Raw genomic sequence first — 23,996 nt, 5'->3', positions numbered from 1 at the left:
TCCTTTTCCTTTTGCCTTCTATCTTTCCCAATATCTGGATCTTTTCCAGTGAGTCCTGCCTTCTCATTATGTGGCTTCACTTTTCCCCATCATCAGATAGCCAAGCTACTCAAAGTAATTCATTACGTCATCAGTGGAAATAGTAAAAGTCGAGACCAGGAGTTTCTGGAATGTTATTACTCCCTTCTAGAATTAAGTGTTCAGTATAAGCACTAAAAATGGAACTATGTACCCTTTCTGCACATTTCAGGACAAGCTACAATTTTCAGTGGGACCATCATTGTCTTTGTTTAAAAAGCCCATGTTTTTGGGATTCTTATTTTGACGGGGTTTTCTCTCTTAATTCCTAGGGCTAATTGCAATAAAGGATGCTCATGATATAGAAGCCAGACTTAATGAAGTGGAGAAACTTCTGAAAACTATTATTAGCATGCCGTGCAAAGTAAGTGTTATCGTCTTTGTGTTATGGTTGATGGGAAGGGGGAGGAGTAAGAGATCAGGAGTGGGGGGTGATGAAGGGAGAGAAAGAAGAGGTGAGAACAGAGGGAGAGAAGAGGAAGGAAGGAGCGGGGAGGGAGAGAAGGATTTTTATCACAAGTGGATATATTTGGGGGTAGGGTGGGGAATGACAACAAAGCAGTGTGATGTCCGCTGGCATCAAAGGAGTCTGAAGTTGGTCAGTTCCTTTCATGCTAAATAAGTTTTTTGTGGGATAGCACCTTCCTTTTGGGTAACTCCTAGATGATTGAGTGCCATTGAAGTGGGTTGAATAAGGACAACCTTGGCAGAGGCTAGCCTCTTTTTTTTTTAAATTCCTATAACTATCCATAACTTCCTTATTGTCCTCAGAATCATTGACATGGAGCCATAAGAAAATGGAGACTCAAAAGAAGTGTACTTCTCCAAGGTCACACAGATAGCAAGGTTCAGAGTCAGGATTTGAACCCAGGTCCTTGATGAATTAAGCCAGTTTACCCTCTTGGCACACAAAGCATCACTGTTGGCTAGGTTTCTTTGTTTCTTACTAAGGAGGAGATGTGAATTTTAGTCCATCTGCCTACTGCTAACCAGGTGTTAGCTAACCAGGCACATTGGACAAGTGCCCTAGTAATGACTCTAATTCATTGAGAGCTTGAAAAGTTTTTCCTCACAATGACCCTTTGAGGGGACAACTAGGGGGTGCAGTGAATAAAGTACCAGCCCTAGAGTCAAGAGGACGACCTGAGTTCAAATCCAGCCTCACATACTTACTAGCTATGTTGGCCCTGGGCAAGTCACTTAACGTGATTGCCTTCAAAAAAAAAATAACCTTTCAAGGTACAAGTGTCAGTATCCCCATTTTGCAGATGAGAAAACCAAGGCTTGGAGGTAAAATGATTTGTTTGAGATCATGCAGCTACAAAGTGTCAGAGCTTGGATTTGAACCCAGGTCCCATTTCTACCAATCTACACCTATATTAGCTTTTCTGGGCTTTGGCTTCCTTGGCTATAAAATTAAAAGGTGGAACTTGATAATCCCTAAGGTAACTTTTATAGCTAACATTCTGTGATCCTGAGGTCCTTTTTTTCTGTCTGAAATTCTACGAAGCTCTGAAATAAAAAACTGTGGGGAAATTAAAGGAAATTAAAATAAGCCCAAATTCTAAATGATCAATCTTTCTTTCCAGTATTCTAGGTCAGAAGTGGTGCTTACCTTCTTTGAAAGATCCCCTTTAGATCAAGTATTAAAGAATGATAACGTACATAAAATTCAACCAAGTTTTCAGAGTCCAGTCAAAATATCAGGTAAGAAAAAAACCACATCCTTCTTGATTACTCTGGCTCTCAAAAACATTTTTGTTTGTGAATCATTTCAGTGAGGGGAAAAAAGGATTTTGGGGTGGGCAGTCGTTCTATCTACTCCCTCTTAGGCCAGAGGGAAAAAGTTACTGGAATAAGTTCAAAAAGTCGTATAAGTGACAGCAAAGAGAGAACAACTCATTTTTATTAAATAGCATATACTGATTGATTTGGGGTATGTATCCTGACTACTTCTAAAGGATCTGAGGCAGCTTACAAAATTGACCCCAATACAAAATGAAACATTGGGTATTGAATTGGTTCCTTTTAAAAGGAGCACGGAGAGCAATATGACAACTCCAAATGCTCCCTGTTCTGAAGTCACCTTTAAGTTGCCCAGAAAAGAAGCCCCCAAAATATTACACTGGGTCACATGGTTTTAATCATTTGTTAGCCAATAAAAGAAAGCATTTGCATATATAGACACTAATTTTTTTTTTTTTTGGTCCTCCTAGAACTAAACAAAGAGAAATTCAGTTCTTTTCAGATCGGTAGATAAATGGCACTGGGAAAAACATGTACCATTATGATTTGGGAGAAGCTATAGGAACATTCAGACAGCTTCTTTTGGCACTGAGCTTCTTAAAAGCCTGGGGGCATAATACTGAATCGTAAGTCGGTGAAGGCATTTCTGCAGGGAGCTGGGTTAATATGGTTCAAATACTTTACTTTCTAATGAACTCTGGAATGGACCGTGGAAAATTTTGAACAGTGGAAAGCTTTTTCCACTGAGTTGCTTTCACGTATTAGGTATCTTAAATTTAAGAACAACTGGATCATAGTGGATTAATGATTGAAGTCTTTGTTGCTGGTTAAAATGAAGATCACGTGCTTTAGCTATCAGCTTTTTTTTTTTTTCTGTAGAAGTTTTAAGAATCAGATTGTAATTTTGCCCAGAGAGAGGGCCAAGCACACTTTTGTATGGGCATGGGCATTAGGTAGATGGAGCCAAAGTTTTCCTTCCAAAAGAGCTTTGGATATTTATCACTTGGGCAAGTGATTTTTTTTTATATGCCAAAGTTCAAAGGTCAAATTAAATTATATTTGTTAAAAAAAAGTATGGCAAATAATAGGTGCTTGGCTTGCTTTTTGTTTGTTTTTATTTTTCGGTCATGTCTACCACTTTGTGACTCCATTTGGGATTTTCTTGGCAAAGATACTGGAATGGTTTGCCATTTCCTTCTCCAGCTCATTTTGCAGATGAGGAAACTGAGGCAAACAGGGATGAGTGACTTACCCAGGGTCACATAGCTAGTACTGTCTGATTCTAGATTTGAACTCACAAAGATAAGTTTTCCTGTCTCCAGGCTCTGTACTCCATGCACTATGGCACCACCTGGCTGCTCCTAATAAGTGCTTAAAAAAAGCTTATTCTCTTTATCTCTTGCAGCTTTATAACATCAGAGAGGTTATTATTGCCTGAAAAGTGTTGAGGGCAGGTGTGATCAGCTGATCATTTTGTCCACTGACCACTCTCTACCTCATTTTAAAACCTAGATTCTGATAGGAGAATAGAGTTAGAGCCAGAAGAGGCCCGAGAGGTCAATTAGTACTTCCAACGCCTCTTATTTTTACAGATAGGGAAACTGAGACCCAGAGAAATGAAGTGACTTGCCCAATTGTGCACAGATAGTCAATGGCCAGGACTAAAAATAAGGTTCTTGGTCTCTAAATTCAACACTCTTTCCACTGTACTATACTACCTCTCACTCTCAACAGAGTGAGCTGGCTGCCAAAGGCACTTCCCCAAGACACTGAATGAATTGTTCTTAGATGGAGTCATTCGAGGATCACCTTTTATTTAAACGGTTGTTAATGGCTACTAAATGCACCATTTCTTAGTTCAGATGTAACTGGTGCTGAGCCGCTCTAGTGATAATGAAGTCTCCAAGTCCAACCCCTACTCCATCACTTTTGGTCAAATGTGGTCAGATCCTGTGTCAGACCAAGAAGGACTGGCTTCCTTTTTGCATAAATTCAATTCACTTAATGGTGTTAAGGAGTTAAGATAAATGAGATTGTTTCCATTGAAGGCCATACCATTAAAATAATATCTCTTTGTAAGGAAATATACAATGAAAAATAACATTGAGTATTGACCGCATGCAAGTTTTCTGTAAGCCAGATTTTGGAGGAGAGTGTGGCCTATATTGGCACTGCTATGATAAATTACAAAGAAAGGGGAGCTAAGACATAGCTTTTTGAGACTGAAATTCCTCCGTAACAGTTTTACTCTAATGCTTTATTGGGGTGTGGCACTCATGTTGAGTTCTTGAAGGCTATGGCAGTTTCTCCCAGGCTGGAAAGGTTTAACTATGGGCCTAATGATAAAATTGTGTCTGTTGCATGAGGACTAGTCTAGACAGGTATGGAGAAGCTCTTCACCAGAAGACTAGACTTCAAATGTTAAAAAGACCAAAGTCTCCCACTGCATCTGGGGCCATCTCCAGTCATCCTGGTCTGTATCTGGCCACTGGACCCAGATGGCTCTGGAGGATAGACTGAGGCTGGTGACTTTGCACAGCTCTCCCTCACTTAAATCTAATTCACTTGTAAATCAAGACATCACCTTCCTGATGTCATGGTCCTCTTTGAGAATGAAGGCCTTCAAGCGATGAACTTTTTGGGGCCCCAGTCATCCATGCAAAGGACAGAAATACAAAATGGCTCTCAGTACTCTGTAAACCTCGACCCCGACTGCAGTGACTTTAAAGGATGCTACAAATCACACAGTTCTTAGTCTTTGTACATTAATTTGACTCTTGGCATTCTAAATGGGAAACCTTTGCTCACTAATTGGCCATCAATGAATTGATAATGCTGCTAGAATAATAGAATTGCAATACTGTAATGACATTGTACCAGACATTTCATCTAAATGGAAACATGGCTCCCAGGCTCTTCTCTAAGAGGCAAATAAAGTGGATGGTGGAAATAATTTCATTGTACCCCTCAAGGCAACAAGAAATGTTATTTCAGAAACACTTAGACAATTCTCTTTGCACTCACAATGATTTAATTTTTTACCTTTCATCATGTAAAATTATCTATTTGTGAATTGATGTTCAAATCAGTCCTCAAACAGATGACAATACTGCACTACTAATTCACATTAATAACAGGCAAACCAAAAATAGTTAATTTACATAAAATGTGATTTTAAATAAAATTAAATTAATTTTTGAAAATTATTTGTAGATTTATATCCCTCCCCCCCCCTCCCCTCCCCCCCCCTCCCCTCCCCTCCCCTCCCCTCCCCTTTCTGTCTTTCTTTCTTTCTTTCTTTCTTTCTTTCTTTCTTTCTTTCTTTCTTTCTTTCTTTCTTTCTTTCTTCTCTCTCTCTCTCTCTCTCTTTCTTTCTTTCTTTCTTTCTTTCTTTCTTTCTTTCTTTCTTTCTTTCTTCCTCCCTCCCTTCCTTTCTCTCTCTCTCTCTCCCTCTCCCTTTCCCCTTCTGGTAGGGTATATCAAACAAGTTAAACTGGCCAGTTTTCTCCTAACTAGTCCAAGGGTAATAAAAACTGGGCCTTAGGTTCTAGATATGCTATCTGCTGGCATTCCATTAAAGAGGAATTATCTTCCAGAAGATAGGAAGAACCAAATTCTGCCCAATGTTTAGAATTCTGGAGGTTAATCCAAGAACCGGATGAGAATCCTTTCCTCCTCAATATCTTCATCCCCCAAATCTCTAAAAATAGATGTAGGAGGGTAATATAAACATGTAAATAAGTCAAAGGGAAAAGAATACACTTTCCATATTAGTATATATAGGTATAGGTCCATTTCAATCTGGAGTTAGAGGCAGAGCTGATTGACTCTAACACTTTGTTTAGAGAAATGCGTATAATGAGACTTGGTGATTGTCACAGAGAACAGTGAGGGCATCATCTAGACACAGGGTTGGGGGACCTACCACCTCGAGGCCACATGTGGCCAAGACTTATTCTGAGAAGTTTGGGTTCAGTCAAAGGGCTGCACTTGAGGACCTAGAGGGTCACATGCGGCCTCAAGGCTGCAGGTTCCCCAGCCCTGATAGAGCTCTCCAGCTGAAGGGAATTCAAAGGAAACTTAAAGGTGGACCTACCAGATATGACTGGCCATACAGCCACATATATCCTTATAAAATATTTGAATAAATAGGTAGAGAACTGTCAAACTCACTTCATCAAGCTTACTATAGTCTAGCCCTTACATGTTGTCTCTCATTATACCTCTAGTTCCTGGCCCTTTCTTACCATTCTAGGCTTATTTATTTTATTAAATATTTCTTAATTACATGAAAAAAATTCGATATTCATTTTCAAAATTTTGAGTTCATATTTTCTCCCTATCTCCCACCCCTTGAGAAGGCAAGTAGTATGATATCTCTAGTCATGTTTCTTTCTCTCTGTTTAGGTTTATCCCTACCTTTGCTCAGGTTGGTCCAGCTGCCTAGAACATCCTCCCTTTTTCTTTCCTATTAGCCAGTCATACCCATCCTTGGAAGCATGTGTCAAGGCCATGTCCCTTGTCAAGCCTTCTCCAACCAGCTAGCCCCATGGATATTTCTCCTTCCTTTAAAATAATGGCAACTGACATTTATATAGTATGCTGGGTAGGTGAAAAGCAGCCTGAAGGAGTGGATGGAGTAATGATGTTGGAGGAAGGCTTGGGTTCAAATCCTGCCTCTGACCCCAACTGGCTGTGTGACCCTGGGCAAGTTACATAACCTCTCAGTGCTCTAAGGCAATTCTAAGACTCTAAATCTCAGAGTAGATGCCAAACTGCACAGCTAGAGGGAAATTCCTCATCTGGGAACATCCTAGACTAATGAAATAACAGGCCTAATCCCTATCTATGTCCCTTGGATGAGTAGAATGATGGAGCTAGAGCTGGAAGAGATCTCAAAGGTCATCTAGTCCAACCCCTTCATTTTACAGCAGAGGAAACTGAGGCTGTGACCCACCCACAGTCCCAAAGATGGTAAGTGACAGAGAGAGTACTTGAACCCAGCTCCTGAGAATCCAGAATTGCTGTCCTTTGTAAGGCACTTTACGTATTGTGTTTGTCCTTCATTCTCAAAGAGGACCATGACATCAGGGAAATGATGACGTGACTTTTGGTTGACTTTGATTTGAGTGAGGGAGGGCTGTGCAAGGTCACCAGCTTCACTCTCTCCTCCGGAGCCATTTGGGTCCAGTGGCCAAATGTTCAGCAGGATGACTGGAGATGCACTGAGAGACCCCGGCCCTTTCAGGCTAAGCTCTTCTCAGGTTCTCACTTTGAGTGAGGTAATGCCCATTCGGTGAATAGGCCTCTTTAAGAAGTGAGTCAAGGCATGGCCCCTTTAGTCAAAACAAAAAAAAAAAAAAATCAAACTGGGAGGGGAAGACCCTCAGGGTTCCTGGCCAAAAGAGAAACAGTTTCACTTAAACCCCTATTGCATTTAGTGGCAGTGCAACTTATTTTAGACTTATTGCCTTTCATTGTTATTTAAGTATTTGTAATTATTTTTTTCTCCCTTAATTTTAAACTCTTGTAAGGTAGAGGACCCAGTCATGTATTGCCATATCGTGCCTTTATATCCTCCACATCAAAATGTCTTGTGCACAAAGGCATTTAGAAATTATCAGTTCAATTGAAATCTGTTTAATCTCAGAAGCCAGTTTCTACCTTTGGGCCACCATACTTTATTTGCACAACCCAGTTCTTGCAATTACTAATAGCTCTCTCTCTCTCTCACACACACACACACACACACACAGTACCTAAAGCTTTGCAGAGCTCTTTACAAATATGATCTCATTTGATCTTCACAGCAACCCTGGGAAACAGGGGCTATTATTATCCCCATTTTATAGTTGACAGAACTGAGGCAGGCAGTGGTTAAATGTCTAGAGTCACACAGCCAGTAAGTGTCAAAGGCAGGATTTGAACTCAGTTCTTCCTGAACCCACTATTCACTATACCACTGAACTGTCTGCCTACCGGTTTCTTCAATTACTTACTCCACTAATGTCCAGACCAAGAGGTGAGCATAGACAGGAACAGTGACTTTAGAAACAAGCAGCTCATAAATTTCACTTTGTGAACCTTAAAGTACTATAGAAAATATTAGTTAATGTGGGGTGTGGGGGTGGAAGACAATTAGCAATTAGGAAATTATGTTCAAGATGCGGCTATGATGAGCCTTGGAACTTCAGAAATGGTTACATTATTCACCTGTAGACCTCAGGAAATTCATCTTCTGTTAATTCAGCAAATAGTAATTATTATGAGAGGGGGAAGGAAATAATCATTTATATGGCACCTACATTTTGGTTAATTTTACTGAATTGAGATAAACATACGAAGAGGGTTGCGCATTGTATAGCATTTCTGGGTTAAGCATCCAGACTTACTTTGACCAGGATTGTCATCAATGGGCTGGCCTCTTGTGATTAGCATAGCTGGGTTCTATACAAAGAATTTTCCCTTGAGATGAATGGGTTACGTAGTAATCTGGTTCTGAAGGTTCAGGTATACTTTCAAAGGCTTTTTTGAGCTTGATTAGTGGGTCCACTAGGTGGTGCTAAGTGTTAACCTCTGAAAAATTACTCACAATGGGAGAATTGTTGTAAAATGTTAGGACAATATCAAGGACATATGTCCTTGAATAAATGCCATAGTGTCCTAGGCGTCCTAACATGTTTATAATATAGTGACTTGTTACTAAAATAAATGTTCATCCAACATGAGAAAAGAAAACCCATTATGGAAGAGTGGAAAGAGTCATAGAGTCAGAGGACCTGAGTTCAAATTGACAAAATTGGTGTGGCTTTGGTTAAGTCACTTATCTCCCTATGTCTCTGGTTCCTCATCTGTAAATCAAGGGGATGGACTTCATGTTGGTCCCCCTCTCCCCCCATTTCTAAATATATGATCCTATGACCACTGGGAGAGTTCCCAGTTGCTAGCATTGTGGTTACACTTGTAAACTCAAAGGGAAATGAAGATAAGCATTAACTGGCTAATTTGATTAGTGTAGACTGCAAAAGCTGATCATTCTTTCTCCTGAATGTTCATATTTACTTTGGTTAAATTAAGCAGAAAATTATCATATTCATTTTGTGCTATATTTTAACCATGAATGAAAAGATACTTGTTAAGATTTTTATCTCCTGGTTTATACTGGAAGAGTAATTCCAAACTGAAGTGCATATGTGAACCTGGGGGTGGCAAACTGAGAATCTGAAGGAGATGATTTTAAGCAAAAGTCTTTTCAATTCATTTCACAAACTTCTGGAAATATAGAGCCAAAAGCAGAAAAATCATCCTTGCCCTTAGGGACCTTATATGGGGGAAGAGGGGGAGGGTATACAACACTTAATAGACAAGAAAATACAAAATACTTTGAGAAAGGAAAGAGGGCCTACATCTGGCAAATTCCAGAAAGGTTGCCACGAGGCAAGTGAAGTGAGGTGGTGGTGACTGGAACCTCCAAAAAGCCACAGAGATGGAGGGCCATGTTTAGGGATTAGCAAGTAATCCAGTTTGCCTGGAATGTGGTAGGGAGCAGTAATATGAGATAAATCTGGAAAGGTAGATGATGAAGCAGGACTCTTTTTTTGAGAGAAAATAAAAATGTACAAGTGTCAATAGCTTGAAAATCCAAATGCATTTAAGTAATTCTGTCCTTTTTCTGCACTAAGAAAAATCACAACTACCTATTTTTTTAAAAAAGGACATTTATACTTTTCCTCTTCAGGTTATCTTTTTGAGAGCAAATGTTTTGATTGAGATGGCTGCTCAGTTTAGCCAAACAACTTGATTTGGCTGATTTTAGTCCCAATAAATCAACCATGTTTTAAACTAAAAGATGAATCTGAGTGACTGAAAAACCAGTGAAGGTCTAGAAGAACTAATAATGAAACATATGAATCAATGGAGATTCTTCATGGCAAAGAGGTGAAGGACCACAGGGACCACAAATGTCGGAGAGCCAGCACATGAACACAGGCCTTCTAACTCTACAACCAGGGTTGGTCATGAGAATAGGGTTAGCTTAATTCATTTCATTTTAGCAAACATTAGCAAACAGAATACCGTTTGCATGATATTGGGTGTTTTCACTTTATTATTTGTCACAAAGGAGGATGTACTCTGAAGGGGTGAGAAACAATTGTAAAGCCAAAGTCATCAATAAAAATGTCTTTTTAAAAAAAAACAGACCGACTCAAGAAATAATAATACTGATATTGGACAAATCCAAGTGGCCTGGAGGGGCCATTCTCCCATGTCTTTACAAGAAGGCCTTGCTCTATATACTTGCTCTATGAACCTATGAACCTAGATAGATAGAATCTAAAATCTTACTTGCTATAAGGATTCACATTTGAGGTTTATAAAGCACTTTCCTCACAACAATCCTATGAAGGAGGCAGTGCAAGTGTCTCAATTTTACAGGTGAAGAAACTGAGGCTCAAACACATTAAGAGTCACACAACAAATGTCAGAGAGCCAGCACATGAACACAGGCCTTCTGACTCTATGACCAGGGTTGTTCATAAGAATAGGGTTAGCTTAATTCAGTTGAATTTAGCAAATATTTATTAAGTGACCATTATATGTAAGGCCCTGTGCAGAGAATACAAAGATAAAAACTGTCTCCATCTGGAGTCCAGAAGCATTATAATCTAATTGTGCAGCTAAAACGTGCATAGAGACATGCATGCCTCAGGACAAAATTCGGTAGGTGCAAAGGAGAGGCCTAAATGAAGCTTCATGAGAAATTTGAGGAAGGAAGAGAATGCTCTCAGCTGGGGGTATCAGGAGAGAACAATTTCAAAAAGTGGGGGTGTAGAGGGAGCATGTTCCAGTCCAGCCTGTGGGCGTACAAAGCAAGATAGGATGAGATCATGGGTTAGTGTGGCTGGGATCGAGACTAGATGAAAGAAGAACATGAAATAAGCTTGGAAAAGTAAGTTGCAATCAGATTGTAGCCTTCAACTCCAGGTTTCCAGAGATTGATTTTATTGTGTATACAGTTGGGAAACCCTGGAGGCTCGAGAGCAGGAGACTGATGTGATTCGAGGGATTGTCTGAGAAGATAATTTAGGTAGCAGTGGGAAGGATGAATCGGTTAAGGGAGAAGCTCCAGGCAGGAAGACCCAATTAGAAGTCCATTAGATTGGTCCTGGTGAGAGGATCCAAGGGATGTACTGAGAAGATAATTTAGGCGATGATGAGAAGGATGAAGGAAGAGGCTTGAGGCAGGAAGACCAATTAGAAGTCCATTAAAAGAGCCCTGATGGGAAGTATTAAGGCTTGAATTAGAGACTGGTTTGGAATGGAAGGAATGGATATAAGAGTTACTGTGGAGGCAGAATCAACAGAATTTGGCAGCTGGAGTGTCAGAGAAAAGGAAGGATCAAAGATGACTGAAGTTTTGTGTCTCTGTGACTGGGAGGCTTGTGGTATCTTTAGCATAAAGAAGGAAGTTTGGGAGAGACATAGGTGTAGGAAAGACAATGACGAGCTCAATTTTGGTCCCAGATGAGAGGTCAAATGGAAGGTGGAAATGAAGGGGGACCTTGACCTTGACTAGCGAGAGACTCATTTGACATAAAATTGATCATCGGAGGGAAAAGACAGCAGAGGATAGAGCTTTGGGGGACACCTTAACTTAAGAGGACAAGAAGGAAAAGATGTTTCTCCAGGACTTGTTTTAATGAGCTCCAGAACATCCACATGCTTTGGCTGGGCTTCATTTTCATTTCAGTCAGGCTAGTGTAGATACCCCTGAAAAAAGCCAGTGGATGTGAAGTCTTCCGTATCTTTAGTGACAATAACAATAGCCAAGGCCGATGTAATACTTTAAGGTTTGCAAAGAGCGTAATGTATCATCTCATTTGATTCTTACAACAATCCTATGAGGGAGGTGCTATCATTTTCCTCATTTTACAGATGAGAAAACTGAAGCTGTGACTTTCCCAGGGTCACACAGCAAGGCAGCATAGGTTTTTTTGTTTTTTGGGAGGGGGGCGGGGTTTAAATTTGAGGCTCCAGCCTGGCATTGGGAATTATTTAGTCTCTTTTTTGTGCACCCATTATCTTCATTTTTAGAGGTAGGATTTAGAAAATTTACTTCCAAATCTAGATTTATTTGTGGGAAGGATTCCATTTTTCTAGAGCCTTTTTAAGAAAAACCTTCTAAGATGTTTGCTTATGAACATTTTGTAGCGATGGTCTTTGTTATTTGTCAATTTAGAAAAATCCCCTGGTAAAGGGAGAAAATGTCAGTTTGCAGCATTATGGTCGCTAAGAGTATGAGTTTATCAAAATGGGAAAGAAGTTTGGTGTTTTTAAATGTAACTATTTTTCTTTTTTTGGCCAGTAAGTGAATCTAAACCATTGGGGTAAGATTTAGTCCATTTTATAGAACCAGGTTCGAGGGAGGGGGCAAGAAACCTTGAAACCGTGGAATCTGGCCCTGGAGAACCTCATACTGTTTCCTCTTCTGTACCTAGAAGTAGGGTTGACCCCTGGGATTTAAAAAAAAAAAACCCTCAAGTTTCAATTTACCTCCTGTGCCCTTTCACATGACACGAAGAACTCCAGCACCAAATAAATACAGGATGTGTTGTTTCTGGCAATGGGAAGGATGAGTAGGAGGAGGGGCCAGGGGAAGCAGTAAGCTTTGTAGGGGTATAGGGTGTCAGTGCTGCTTCCTGGCCAGAGACCTGGGAAGCGAGACCCGCAGCTTCACCAGACAGTCATACAAGAGAATTAAGCAATCGTCCGGGCAGTGTGATCAAGTGAGGGGCCGGATGAGTGCAGCACCGTGACTTGACTGTTTCAAATTTGTGCTTGTCTCCCCTGCAAGGAGCATAGTGCCTGGCACACAGTAGGTGCTTAAGAGGTGCTTGTTGAATCGAAACTGGATCACTACCTCATTTGTTCTATTGACATGGCCACAGATAACCTAGAATTTAAAAAACAGAATAAGTATAAAATGATAAATGTACAAAATAGCATAATAAATTATACTTGTATCAAACATTATGCTACATAAACATGCATTATAAATCATAATAGAATAGAAATAGAAATTGTAATAACATATATTAAATAAAAAGAATCAAATATGAAACCCTCTGTTTTGCTTCTAAAGGCCCTTACAACTTGGTCCAGGGATGGGAAACCTGTGGCCTTGAGGCCAGATGTGGCCCTCTAGGTTCTCAAGTGTGGCCCTTTGAATCCAAACTTCACAGAAAATATCCCCGTAATAAAAGGATTTGTTTTGTAAAACTTGGACTCAGTCAAAAGGCCACACCCAAGGACCTAGAAGGCCCCATGTGGCCTCAAGGCCATAGGTTCCCCAGCCCTGAATTGGTCTATTCCTTTTTTTTAAGTTCTCTTTTAATTTTAAAATAATATTTTATTTTTCCCAATTACATATAAAGACACTTTTTAACATTCATTTTTTTAAAAAAATCTGAGTTTCAGATTTTCTCCCTCCCTCTCCTCCCCTTCCCTGAAACAGCAAGCAATTTGATATAGGCTACATGTGCAATCATGCAAAATATATTTATGTATTAGTCATGTTGTGAAAGAAGACACAGGACATCCCTCCCCCCCAATAAGAAAACATGAAAAAAATAAAGTGAAAAATAGTATGCTTTGATTTGCATCCAGACTCCATCAGTTCTCTCTTTGGATGAATCCTTTGGAATTGTCTTGGATCATTATATTTCTGAAAATAGCTAAGTCATTCACAGTTGGTTATCCTTGCTGTTATTGTGTCCATATTGATGTTACACTATACAATTATTCTCCTGGTTCTGCTCACTTCACTTTGCATCAGTTTGTGTAAGTCTTTCAGGTTTTTCTGAAATCAGCCTGCTTGTCATTTCTTACAGCACAGTAACATTCCATTTCATTCATATACCACATCTTGTTCAGCCGTTCCCCAACTGATAGGCATTCACTTAATTTCTAAATCTTTGTCACCTCAAAAACAGCCACTATAAATATTTTTGTACAAATAGGTCCTTTTCTCTTTTTAAAAATCTCTTTGGGATATAGACCTAGCAGTGGTATTGCTGGTTCAAAGGGTATGCAATTTTATAGCCTTTTGCTCAACCTGATCCATTCTTACCTCTATGATCGTCTTATACTTCACTCTCCTCCATGTGCTCTATGATCCGGTGATATTGGCCTTCTTGCTTGCTGTTCCTTGAATACAGCACCCCATCTCCTGAATCCATATCCTTGCCCTAGTTGTCCCCCATGCCTAGAATGTTTCCCCTTCTCACCTCCACCTCTTAGTTTCCCAGTCTTCCTTCAAACCTTGGCTCCAAACCTACCTTCTACAAGTTCTTTCTGTCCCCCGTCCTTCACCCCTCCCTCAGTGCCTTTCTTCTGAGCTTATCTTCCATTTATACTATACGGGTATGTATATGTGTGTGTATAAATATGTGTGTACATACACATAGATGCACACAGACATATATGTATATACACGTATATTTATTTATATTGTGAACTCCCTGAGGGCAGAGACTGTTTTTGCCTTTCTTTCATATCCCCAGAATTTAGCACCGTAGTAAGTACACCTAGTAAGGGCTTAACTAATAGTTTATTGCTTGACCCCCCCCCCAAAAAAAAAATCATAAGCCAATTTAGACTATAAAAACACAGACTGAGAGGTGGGGGAAATAAAACAAATCTTGGAAAGGCAGAAGGGGGAAAAAGCTTTTGAAATGTTAGAGCATTTAGAGGCTCAGTGTGATTATGGACAGCAAACTAGGTTCTCATTTGCCTCATGAGGTGCCAACATGCCATCAAAGGCTATTTTAAGCTGTATGCTGCCATGCTTCAGATCTTGACCAAGGAAGTGAGAGAGTTCTCCAGTGAAGAGTTGTTGAGGATATGCCAGGAATTTGGAGGTTATTTTGTAGCATAAATGTTCCTTTTATTGGTAAGAGAAAAAACCAATTATTTATGAAGGGACGGGGGCCTCAGCTGGAGGACAATTAGGGATTAGGGAATATGCCAAGATTTACAAATAATTGAATCATGTGTATAAACACCAAGGAGGAGAGAGAGCTATTAATGTCCATCAGATCTATTGTTAGATTGTGGTGTGACCTTGCAGAGGAAGTGATGGAAAACATCTTCACTTGGAAAAGATAAATTTGACTGAACCAGATGTGAGAAAGTATATCATGACATTAGAGGCTACATTTGTCCCTTAGATGGATAGATGACTTAGAATCAGAAAAAACAAAATTTCAAAGCCCATAGAGTACTAGAAATCCTACTGTCCAGTTCTCTCATTGTGCACATGAGGAAGCTACAGCTCAGTGAACACAGGCAGTTGTAAGCAGAGCTAGGGTCAGAAACTGTCTTCTGACATGGAGGCCCATTGAGATCTCCATTGTACTACCCTGGCCACCTCTCTTTCAGAAAGACCAAGCTTTAAGGGATTGCTTTTGCAAGCTAAAACATGGAGGCAAATAAGACAGCACTATTCACTAATATTTGAGCTCAGTCCTTGCCTGGTATTGGGAGGAGCTGGTTATTTCATTTATTTTATTTATTTAGTTTTAGTTTTTACTTTTATAAGATTTTGAGTTCTAAATTTCCCTACCCTTCCCCCTTCCCCAAGATGGCATGCAATCTGATATAGATTACACATGTACAATCATATTAAACATATTTCCACATTAGTCATGTTGTGAACTAAGAATCAGAACAAAAGGGGAAAACCACAAGAAAGAAAAAACAAAAAAGAAAAGAAAAAGAAAATAATGTGCTTCGATCTGCATTCAGACCCCATAGTTCCTTCTCTGGATGTGGATGGCATTTTCCATCATGAGTCTTTTGGAATTGTCTTAGATCATTGCATTGCTGAGAAGAGCTAAGTCTATCAAGGTCGGTCATCTCCCTGTGTTGCTGTTACTGTGTACAATGTTCTCCTGGTAATATTCATTTCCTTCAGCATCAGTTCATGCATGTCTTTCCGGGTTTTTCTGAAATCTGCCTGGAGCTGGTTATTTTAGCAAGATTTTCCGTGAGAGGGATGAGGCATCTATCAGTTTACATAGGAGGTGGCAGGGTAGGCAGAGGAAGCCCAGGAGGGAATGCTGCTATAAAATAGTCTGTGTAGCTATTTTTCTCAATAGTCTTCCAGATGGTATACATGCCTTTGAAGTATGCCTATATTGATCCTTCTGCCTTCTGCCCGGTCCCCCCATCTTGGTAGGAAAGTTCTGATCTTGCTAGTTATGAGCCAGTGATGATCTGTGAATTTTTTTTTAATATTTTGATAACTATTCTTGTTCAGGTGTTTTTCAGTCATCTGACTCTGTGTCCCCATTTGGGGTTTTCTTTTTTTTGGAGGGGGGAAGGCAGGGCAATTGGGGTTAAGTGACTTGCCCAAGGTCACACAGTGTGTCAAGTGTCTGAGGCCTGATTTGAATTCAGGTCCTCTTGACTCCAAGGCTGGTGCTCTACTCACTGCACCACCTAGCTGTCCCCATTTGGGGTTTTCTTGGCAGAGATACTAAGTGGTTTGCCACTTCCTTCTCCAGCTCATTTTACAAATGAGGAAATTGAGGCAAACAGTTACATGATTTGCCCAGGGTCACATAGCTAGTAAGTGCCTAAAGCCAGATTTGAACTCATGAAGATGAGTCTTCCCAACTTCAGGCCTGGCACTGATGCTGTACTACCTAGCTGCCTGTATTTCGATAAAATTGGTTTCCTTTGTGATCCCATGTATTTTATTTTGTTCATTTACCTATTCATAGGCTTTAGAAGATTTAAAGCAAGGTCCATGACACAAAAAAAGTTAAGAACCTTTGGATTAGGTGAAAGGGGAAGCTGGCAGGTTGATGGACATCTACATCTTGCTAACTCCTTCTTGGGCTTCAAGGAGAAAACTGAGTCTAACAGTTCATAGTAGTGAGCCATAAACCAGTTCAGTACCCCCAACACTTCTCCTTGTAGCATTCCTCTCCTTGGCTTTGATTTCAGCCATGAGGCCTACATCCTGCGATGAATTCTGTGTCTTTAACCCTGTTGCCTTTCTTTTCAGAAATCATGAGGTCTAACGGATTTTGTTTAGCAAATACCGAGACAATAGTTATTGACCACAGTATACCAAATGGAAAAGACAATCACTTGGATGTGGATTCAACAGAACATTTGTAAGTATTTTGTTTTGAATTTTGGTTGTATAGAAAAAGCAATGTAAACTTTGATTAACTTTAGGGTGATTCGGTTCAACAAACATTTATGAGGCTTCTGACACGAGCATCATAGTGCTAGGGAGAGAAAAAAATAAGTAACAGCAGAGCAGTGTGTGCTCTTCAATGGACCTGGAATGCTCTCTCTCCCCTGCTAAATCCCTACCCATCATTTAAAACCCTACCCGTGGTGGTGCAATGGTTAGAATGCTGGAGTCAGGAAGACCCAAGTTCAAATCTAGACTCAAGACTTGTTAGCTGTGTGACCTTGGGCAAGTCACTTAACCTCTTCCTGTCTCAATTTCCTCATCTGCAAAAGGAGGATACTATTATCTCAGGGTTGTTTTGAGGATCAAATGAGATAATATTTGCAAAGTACTTTGCAAACCTTTAAGTGCCATAAAAATGCTAGTTGTTGTCATCAGTGTCATCATCCACATCATCATTAGGCCCTCTTCCAAGTTTCCCTTTTGTCAGACGGCATTCCTTTTGTGACACATTTCTTTAATTCATGTTGTCATGTAATAATGTGCATGGAGCTACCTGTGTTTATATCTTATCCTACTAAGTTATAATATTGAGGGTAAGAACTATTTCCTAACTAAACTCTGTATCTCCTACAACCTCTAGAATAATGGTATTTAATATTCATTTTGTTTGTTGAATTAATGGGTGAATTAAAAAAAAATTACATAGTCCGTGCTCTAAAGAAGCTTATAAGGGTGGATTTTTCTTTTTTTTTGAATATATTTTTATTGATATCTTTTGTTTTTACATCACCTAGATTTCTCCCACTATTCTATCTTAAAGAAAAGAAAAAGAAAAAATTCACTAAATCCAATCAGCACATTGAAAAAAAATCTGCGTTAATACAGTGTTCCATATCCCATAGATTCCACCTCCACAAAGGAGAGGTGTAAACTGAGAGATACCTCCTATGTCTTCTTTGGAACTAAGCTTGTTCTTTATAATATTGCACCATTCCTTTTTCTATTGTGATGATTCTTTACATTTACATTGTTTTTAGTCAATGCATTTCTCTTTTTCCTGGCCCTGCTTGCTTCATTTTGCATCAGTTTGTGTCAATCTTTTCATGATTCTCTGTGTTTGTTGTGCTAATTGTGTCTTAGAGCACAGTAATATTTAAGGATGGCTTTTTCATTGTCCACAGGGAAATTTGAGTTCATGTACTACACTGGAGGATGAGGAAGGCCAAACTCTTTAGACACTTTATAGATTATTAGCATTGGGAGGGATCTCAGAGCTTCTATGATCCAATTCTTTTCTAAAGCATGAAACCTTTGGATAACATCCTTAATGAGTAGTCATTTGGTCTTTCTTTTATAATCCCTCAGTACAGGGAACTCATCACCCTCTGAGACAACCCATTTCACTTTTGCATAGAGCTCCTATCATTAGGCAAATTCTCCTTCTATTAAGCCAAAATCTGCCTTCCTTTGGCTCCTGTTCATTAGTCTTGGTTTTTCCTTTGGGACTAAGTCATATAAGCCCTTCAAATATGTGAAGACAGAAATCATATCCTAGCATTTTTCCCACTTCTCCCACTCCTAAACCTCAACCAAGTCTTTTCTTCTCCATACTAGGAAGCCTACAGTTGATCCAGTGGCACGTTCTGGAGTCATTTCACCATCCTTGTTGCCTGCCTCTATCCTCAGTTACTAAGGGGTCCTAGAAACTGTTGTAATATTTGAAGAATATTACCCTGTGGTGCTCTTCATACACTTGAGGGTCCTTCCTGTTGTCAGAGAGGTCCTTTCCCATAAGCACTTTGAGCACTAAAATTACTCTCTCTACCCAGTCTTTAAACTTAAAAGGTTTCTTCCTCAACAAGTTGAGAGCAGAGATATTTGACATGACTGTAAGAGATCGTGTGAATTCGGGGACTTAGGAACCCAGTAGAAACAGAAAGAGAAGGCAAAGACTTTGGTATTACATGATAGATCTGGTCTTTATTTTGTTTGGGGGAAACTGGATGTTAAAAATACAGTCCCTCCATGTGCCAAATATTTATAGAAGCATCTTTTATTGTGGCAAAGAGTTGTGTAGACAAAAGTAGATGCCCATTGATGAGGGAATGGCTAACTTGATTGTGGTACATGAACATAATGGAATATGATTGTGTCATAAGAAACAACAATTTTGATAAAGCATGAAAAGACTTACATGAACTGATACAAGAAAGTATGCCAAGCCAATTAAACAACACACACAATGATGACAATGTAAATTGAAAGGACACCAACCACAAAGCAATTGAAACTGAAAGATGCAAAATTATAAAGCATATGCTTGGCCCCAAAGATTAGGAGACACTTTACCCCACTATTTTGCAGAGGTATGTGTGTATACTTGGAGGTAGAGTAGAGAATAGCTGTCAAACAATGCATGTATTGTTAGAATTTTTCAACAGGTTGACAGTTTTGCTTTTTTTCTCTTTATTTTTAATTTTAAAAAAGTCTTTGATATCTGGGATAGTTATCTGGGAAGGGAAGAGAGCATGAGAGATTCAGAGGGAAATTAGGCTATGTAAAAAATAAAAGATATCAATAAAAATTTTGATTTTAAAAAAGTACAGAAGACCTCTCGGGGAGAGGGTGGTAGAAAGCTGGCCTTTATGACTCTTTTCTGAATAGTTTCTCTCTCCCTGACCCTGCTCCCCCACCCCAGAAGTCTGACTGTTAGTAATTCAAGTGAGCATTTAAAGGGAATACTGTCTATAAACTCCTGGCTTACCCTTTCAGCAGGAACATTTCTCTGATATATGGAATCCAGGGAAGAAATGCTGTCCTGACCTTGGGGAACTAGTCTGTTTATTAATTTCAGACAAGTTGCCAGTCAGAGGGCAAAGAGTGGGGATGGAGAGAAATGATGTTTTGATTTATTGGAGGTTTTGCCCCTCAGGCTGTCTCTCTACATTAAAGTTTGTCCTCAGCTCCACTAAGGTTTAACCACTTGGCCTTGTGCCCGTGAATCAGATGAGAGTAGGCACATTGCTAGGACATGAGATGGAGCTTATTTCTGATGGTGTCGTTTCCGTGGTGTCACAGCATAAAGACAGTGGGTGCCTGAGACTTTAACTAACAATAACCCAACATGAAATGATTGTGCTTTGTTGGAAATGTACTATATCTGTCTGCTGTGTCCTCATATGAGCCCGTGAAAGAACAGAAAAACAGCACTGTCTGTCCCTCTCTTGGCCATGGTTGGCTAAAAGAGGTACCAAACCCCAAACCTCAGGGCAGAAATGGAACAGGTTGTTCTAGCCTCCTCAAACAAGTTTCAAGAGCAGAGGTATTTGACACGACTGTCAGAGGTCATGTGAATTCAGTAGTTAAAGCCATGGCCTTAGCACCTGACCTATTTCCCCAGGGTTTCCTTCCTTCCTTCCTTCTCTATCACTCCTGAATCGCATTAATTCATCCTGTGGAATGAGGCAGATGTGGCACATGGAAAGGAAAACATTCAGCAGGAGATTTTGCACCTTGGCAGATGCTTTATCCATGTCATTTTCAAGTTCATAGGTTTGTTCCAAACCACTGTGAGCATAACATGTTTTCATAAAGACAAAAGCAAGCTGGTTCTTTGGTTTATTTAATTTTTACTCACCAAATGATAATACCTGGCATTAATAAAGTGCTTATAAGGTTTGGAAAGTGCTTTGCAAATATTATCTCATTTTATTCAGACCACAGCCTTGGGAGGTAGGGACTATTCTTATTATCCCCATTTTATAAATAAGGAAACTGAGGTGGACAGAGATTTGGTGACTTGCCCAAGGTAAGTGTCTAAGGGGGGATTGTGAACTCAAGTCTTCTTATGACAAAGAACATCCATAAATTCAATTGTGCTTTTAAGTGAATTTGTATTTTATTAATCATAACAGATGCATACATACAAAATAGTAACATATATATGCTTAAGACATTGTTTATTCAGTCCATAGAAGGTACGCTTGCTTGGTTACCGTACTAAGTCATGCTTCTTATGTGGTTAGAGCTATATAAAATATAGGATGACCATTTAGGCCGCATATGGATTTATGGACCCTTTGCAATAACTCTCTGCCCATAGGTTGGGAACCACTGCTCTATGAGACTAGTTTGCCCAAGAAATGATGACATACACCTTTTCCACCTACACTAGGGAAACCCTTTCTATAGAGTTTTGATGGCAATCGGGTCGTTTGGAAGCTGGGTCTTTTTACTGCTGTGCAACATGATCTATAAGCCCTGCTTTCAAGCCTCATCTGCCAACAACTCTAAGGAAGCTCACCAGGCATTTCCAGTTATTTCTCTCTTCTGTGTGTGTTTTGTTTAGTCTTGTGTCTTCCTTTCAAAACATTTTTAAAGCTATATTCACCATTCTTCTAATAAATACCTTTTGTCCCACCTACTAGAATTTTGATCAAGGGTTTACTCAAAAGAAAAGATTTGGACACTAATTATTATGGAGGAGTAAAGCATCAGATCCCTAATTCTCTCTTTCTAGTGTGTCAGAAACGAGGGCTACTTCTTGTATGATACCTATTGCCTTCACTTGTTTTCCAAGCCAGCTTTATTTTTTAAAGGCTTAGAACTAGTTGTAGATTTTAAAATATCTGAATTGGTTGTAGATCAGTGTAGTATGGTGGAAACAGTACTTTATATGAGTCAAACAATCTGAGTTCAAATCCTGGTCTCAGTATTTACCACCTCTGTAACTTTGGATAAGTCATATATCCTATCTGGGCTAACGTTTACTTACAAGGATAAAAAATGAGACAGTTAAAATGGATGACCTCTAAAGTCTCTTCCAGATCTAAAACTATGCTCCCAGTTATTTATGGCTTTAGAAGGCCATTTTTAGGTTGCAAGGAGAATTGGTGTCATGAGGCATTAAGAGCTCTTACTAGGGATAGAAGGATCCCTTTCACCAAGGTTTACACATGAGTAGCTCTTGTGGCTTTTTATAAATGTGGGCACTGACTAGAATTATTTTCCTGGAACGCATTTCCTTGAAAGGGCTCTTGTCCAAAGATCCCACCTGAGGGAATGGGCATCCCTTAGGAGTGCCTTTCCATAGAGTTCTTTGGATTTTGTCCGTTTAACTTTGTATCTCTCCCTTTTCTTCTCGCTACATGGGTACCTATGAATAGGTTCTCATCTCTGGGTGTTTTGTTTTGTTTTGTTTTGTTTTTTGGTTTCAGGTTTGAGAATGGCAGTGAATTTACCTCAGAGCTGGAGGACAGTGAAGACCCAGCAGCCTATGTCACCAACCTGTCCTACTATCACCTGGTCCCTTTTGAGACGGACATTTTGGACTGACCTTCCAGTAGACCATTCTCCCACCTTCTGGCCTTTTATTACTGACTTATGCTGCTGTTCCATAGTCCTCAACCACTTAGACCAAAAGGTGGTCATCTAACCCCAGATATGAGATGATGCCTGCAAAGAAATCAGTGCTGTGGCTCAGATGGTCACTGGGTCTCCATGCACTTCCTAAGGTACAAATTTTTGGAAGACAGCAGAAACAGGGGAAGAGAACTCACATTCAGGTGGATTCTGGTATCAGGGAAGGGTATATGGCAAAGTTTTCAGCAGCCATGGAAGCCTCAGGACCATCTATATGACTCACTGTAGTCAAAACACCCCCATGGAAATTCCTTTTCCTTTCAGTAAAACCAGCCCTTTCTTCATTTCCTGGGAAGCCCACACGTCACACCTGGTGCAATGGATAATCACCCAGTGCCTACAGGGGAGACATATTATGAGGGCAACTACTGCATTTGGTTCTGACAGGTCTGCACTCTATGTTTCCTGAAGAGGAGTGTCCCACTTTCTCCTCTTTCTTTAAAGACCCCTGGGCATGCCCTTCCTAACCCTGCTCTCCTCCACCCTCACACACATCTGTGACTCACATGGCAAGTTTAGAAAATACTTGGAATGAGATTGTGAACCATTGCCAAGTTCTGGGGACAGGAAGGGAAAGTGAGTCAGCCAGCCAGGCCATGAGTAGCTACAGGACATCCCTGGGAACCAGGATGTGTACTCTAGTTGTTTTCAGCTCACATCTGGACAAGTGGGTTCTGCTAAAGTATGCTTTCATTGTTTTTACTGGAGGATAATCACGAATGGGTAATGTTGTCTGCAGCGCAAGAGACCATTGAGGATCAGGCTTCTCCCTGGATATGCTCACACTGATTTAATGATAGACTTTGGGAGATCAGGCCAAAAGGAAAAGAATCTGTTCTGGGCTAACAGCTCTTCAATGTAGGAATAATGAGTCTCTTTATTATCACCCAGCAGTCAGAGGTTTGACCTCACTTGCTGTTCGTCAAGTATTTAATAAAATAATTACCATGCTTAATCTGAAAGGAGGGGAAACAGGAAGAAAGCTATTTGTGAGTTGGTTACCTCTCCAGTGGTGGTTTCCTTAGCCTGGGAGCACCCCTGGGTGCTTTGCCTTACATTCTCCCAAGAAACTTTCCATTGCTAAGTGTCTACTAACCACAAACATTTGCTAATGTAAATAATAGTAAATTATTGAGAATCCTAATTCTTTTACACAGTATGTTTTAAAATCTATTTTAATGAAATAAAATATATTACTCTCCTTAAGTCTATTTAAGATGGCTCAGTTTCAAGGTGCTTTTTTTCTACTCCTTTGTGTAATCATTCATGAGAGAATCACTGGCCAGAGTGAAGAGGGGCCTATGCCTTCTGGATCCCAGCTATGCATCCTTCTTTTTCTGTGTTGTAGGAAATGTTCTCAGAACCTAATGCCCCTCAGGTGTGATCTGTGGACCTTACAAAACCAACAAACATAATGGATTTTGGAGTTTGGCTTCCCCTCCCCACTCCCCCATTTCAGATTCTGGAAAGAGCTAAGGTTGGTCCCTATCTTTCTCTGAGAGAAGAGAACTCAAGCTGTGTGCATGGAAAAGGTTTT

At 39.9% G+C, this 23,996-nt stretch overlaps 1 protein-coding gene across 1 annotated transcript in view; it reads left to right on the top strand.

Moving 5' to 3' along the window:
- The window catches only part of PXDC1 (PX domain containing 1), a 57,006-nt gene extending 33,331 nt beyond the window's left edge, over window positions 1-23,675 (top strand). Inside the window, exons 2-5 of the mRNA XM_036768497.1 lie at window positions 351-442; window positions 1,668-1,785; window positions 16,898-17,009; window positions 22,255-23,675. Coding sequence (XP_036624392.1) covers window positions 351-442; window positions 1,668-1,785; window positions 16,898-17,009; window positions 22,255-22,372 — 440 coding nt within the window. The 3' untranslated portion in view covers window positions 22,373-23,675. The remainder of the gene's footprint in view (window positions 1-350; window positions 443-1,667; window positions 1,786-16,897; window positions 17,010-22,254) is intronic.
- Window positions 23,676-23,996: the final 321 nt, after the last annotated feature.

The sequence above is a fragment of the Trichosurus vulpecula genome, chromosome 1 (assembly GCF_011100635.1).
Source record: "Trichosurus vulpecula isolate mTriVul1 chromosome 1, mTriVul1.pri, whole genome shotgun sequence".
NCBI lineage: Eukaryota > Metazoa > Chordata > Mammalia > Diprotodontia > Phalangeridae > Trichosurus > Trichosurus vulpecula.
The sequence above is the reverse complement of the archived record's forward strand: the minus strand, read 5'-3'. Positions and strand labels throughout refer to the sequence as shown.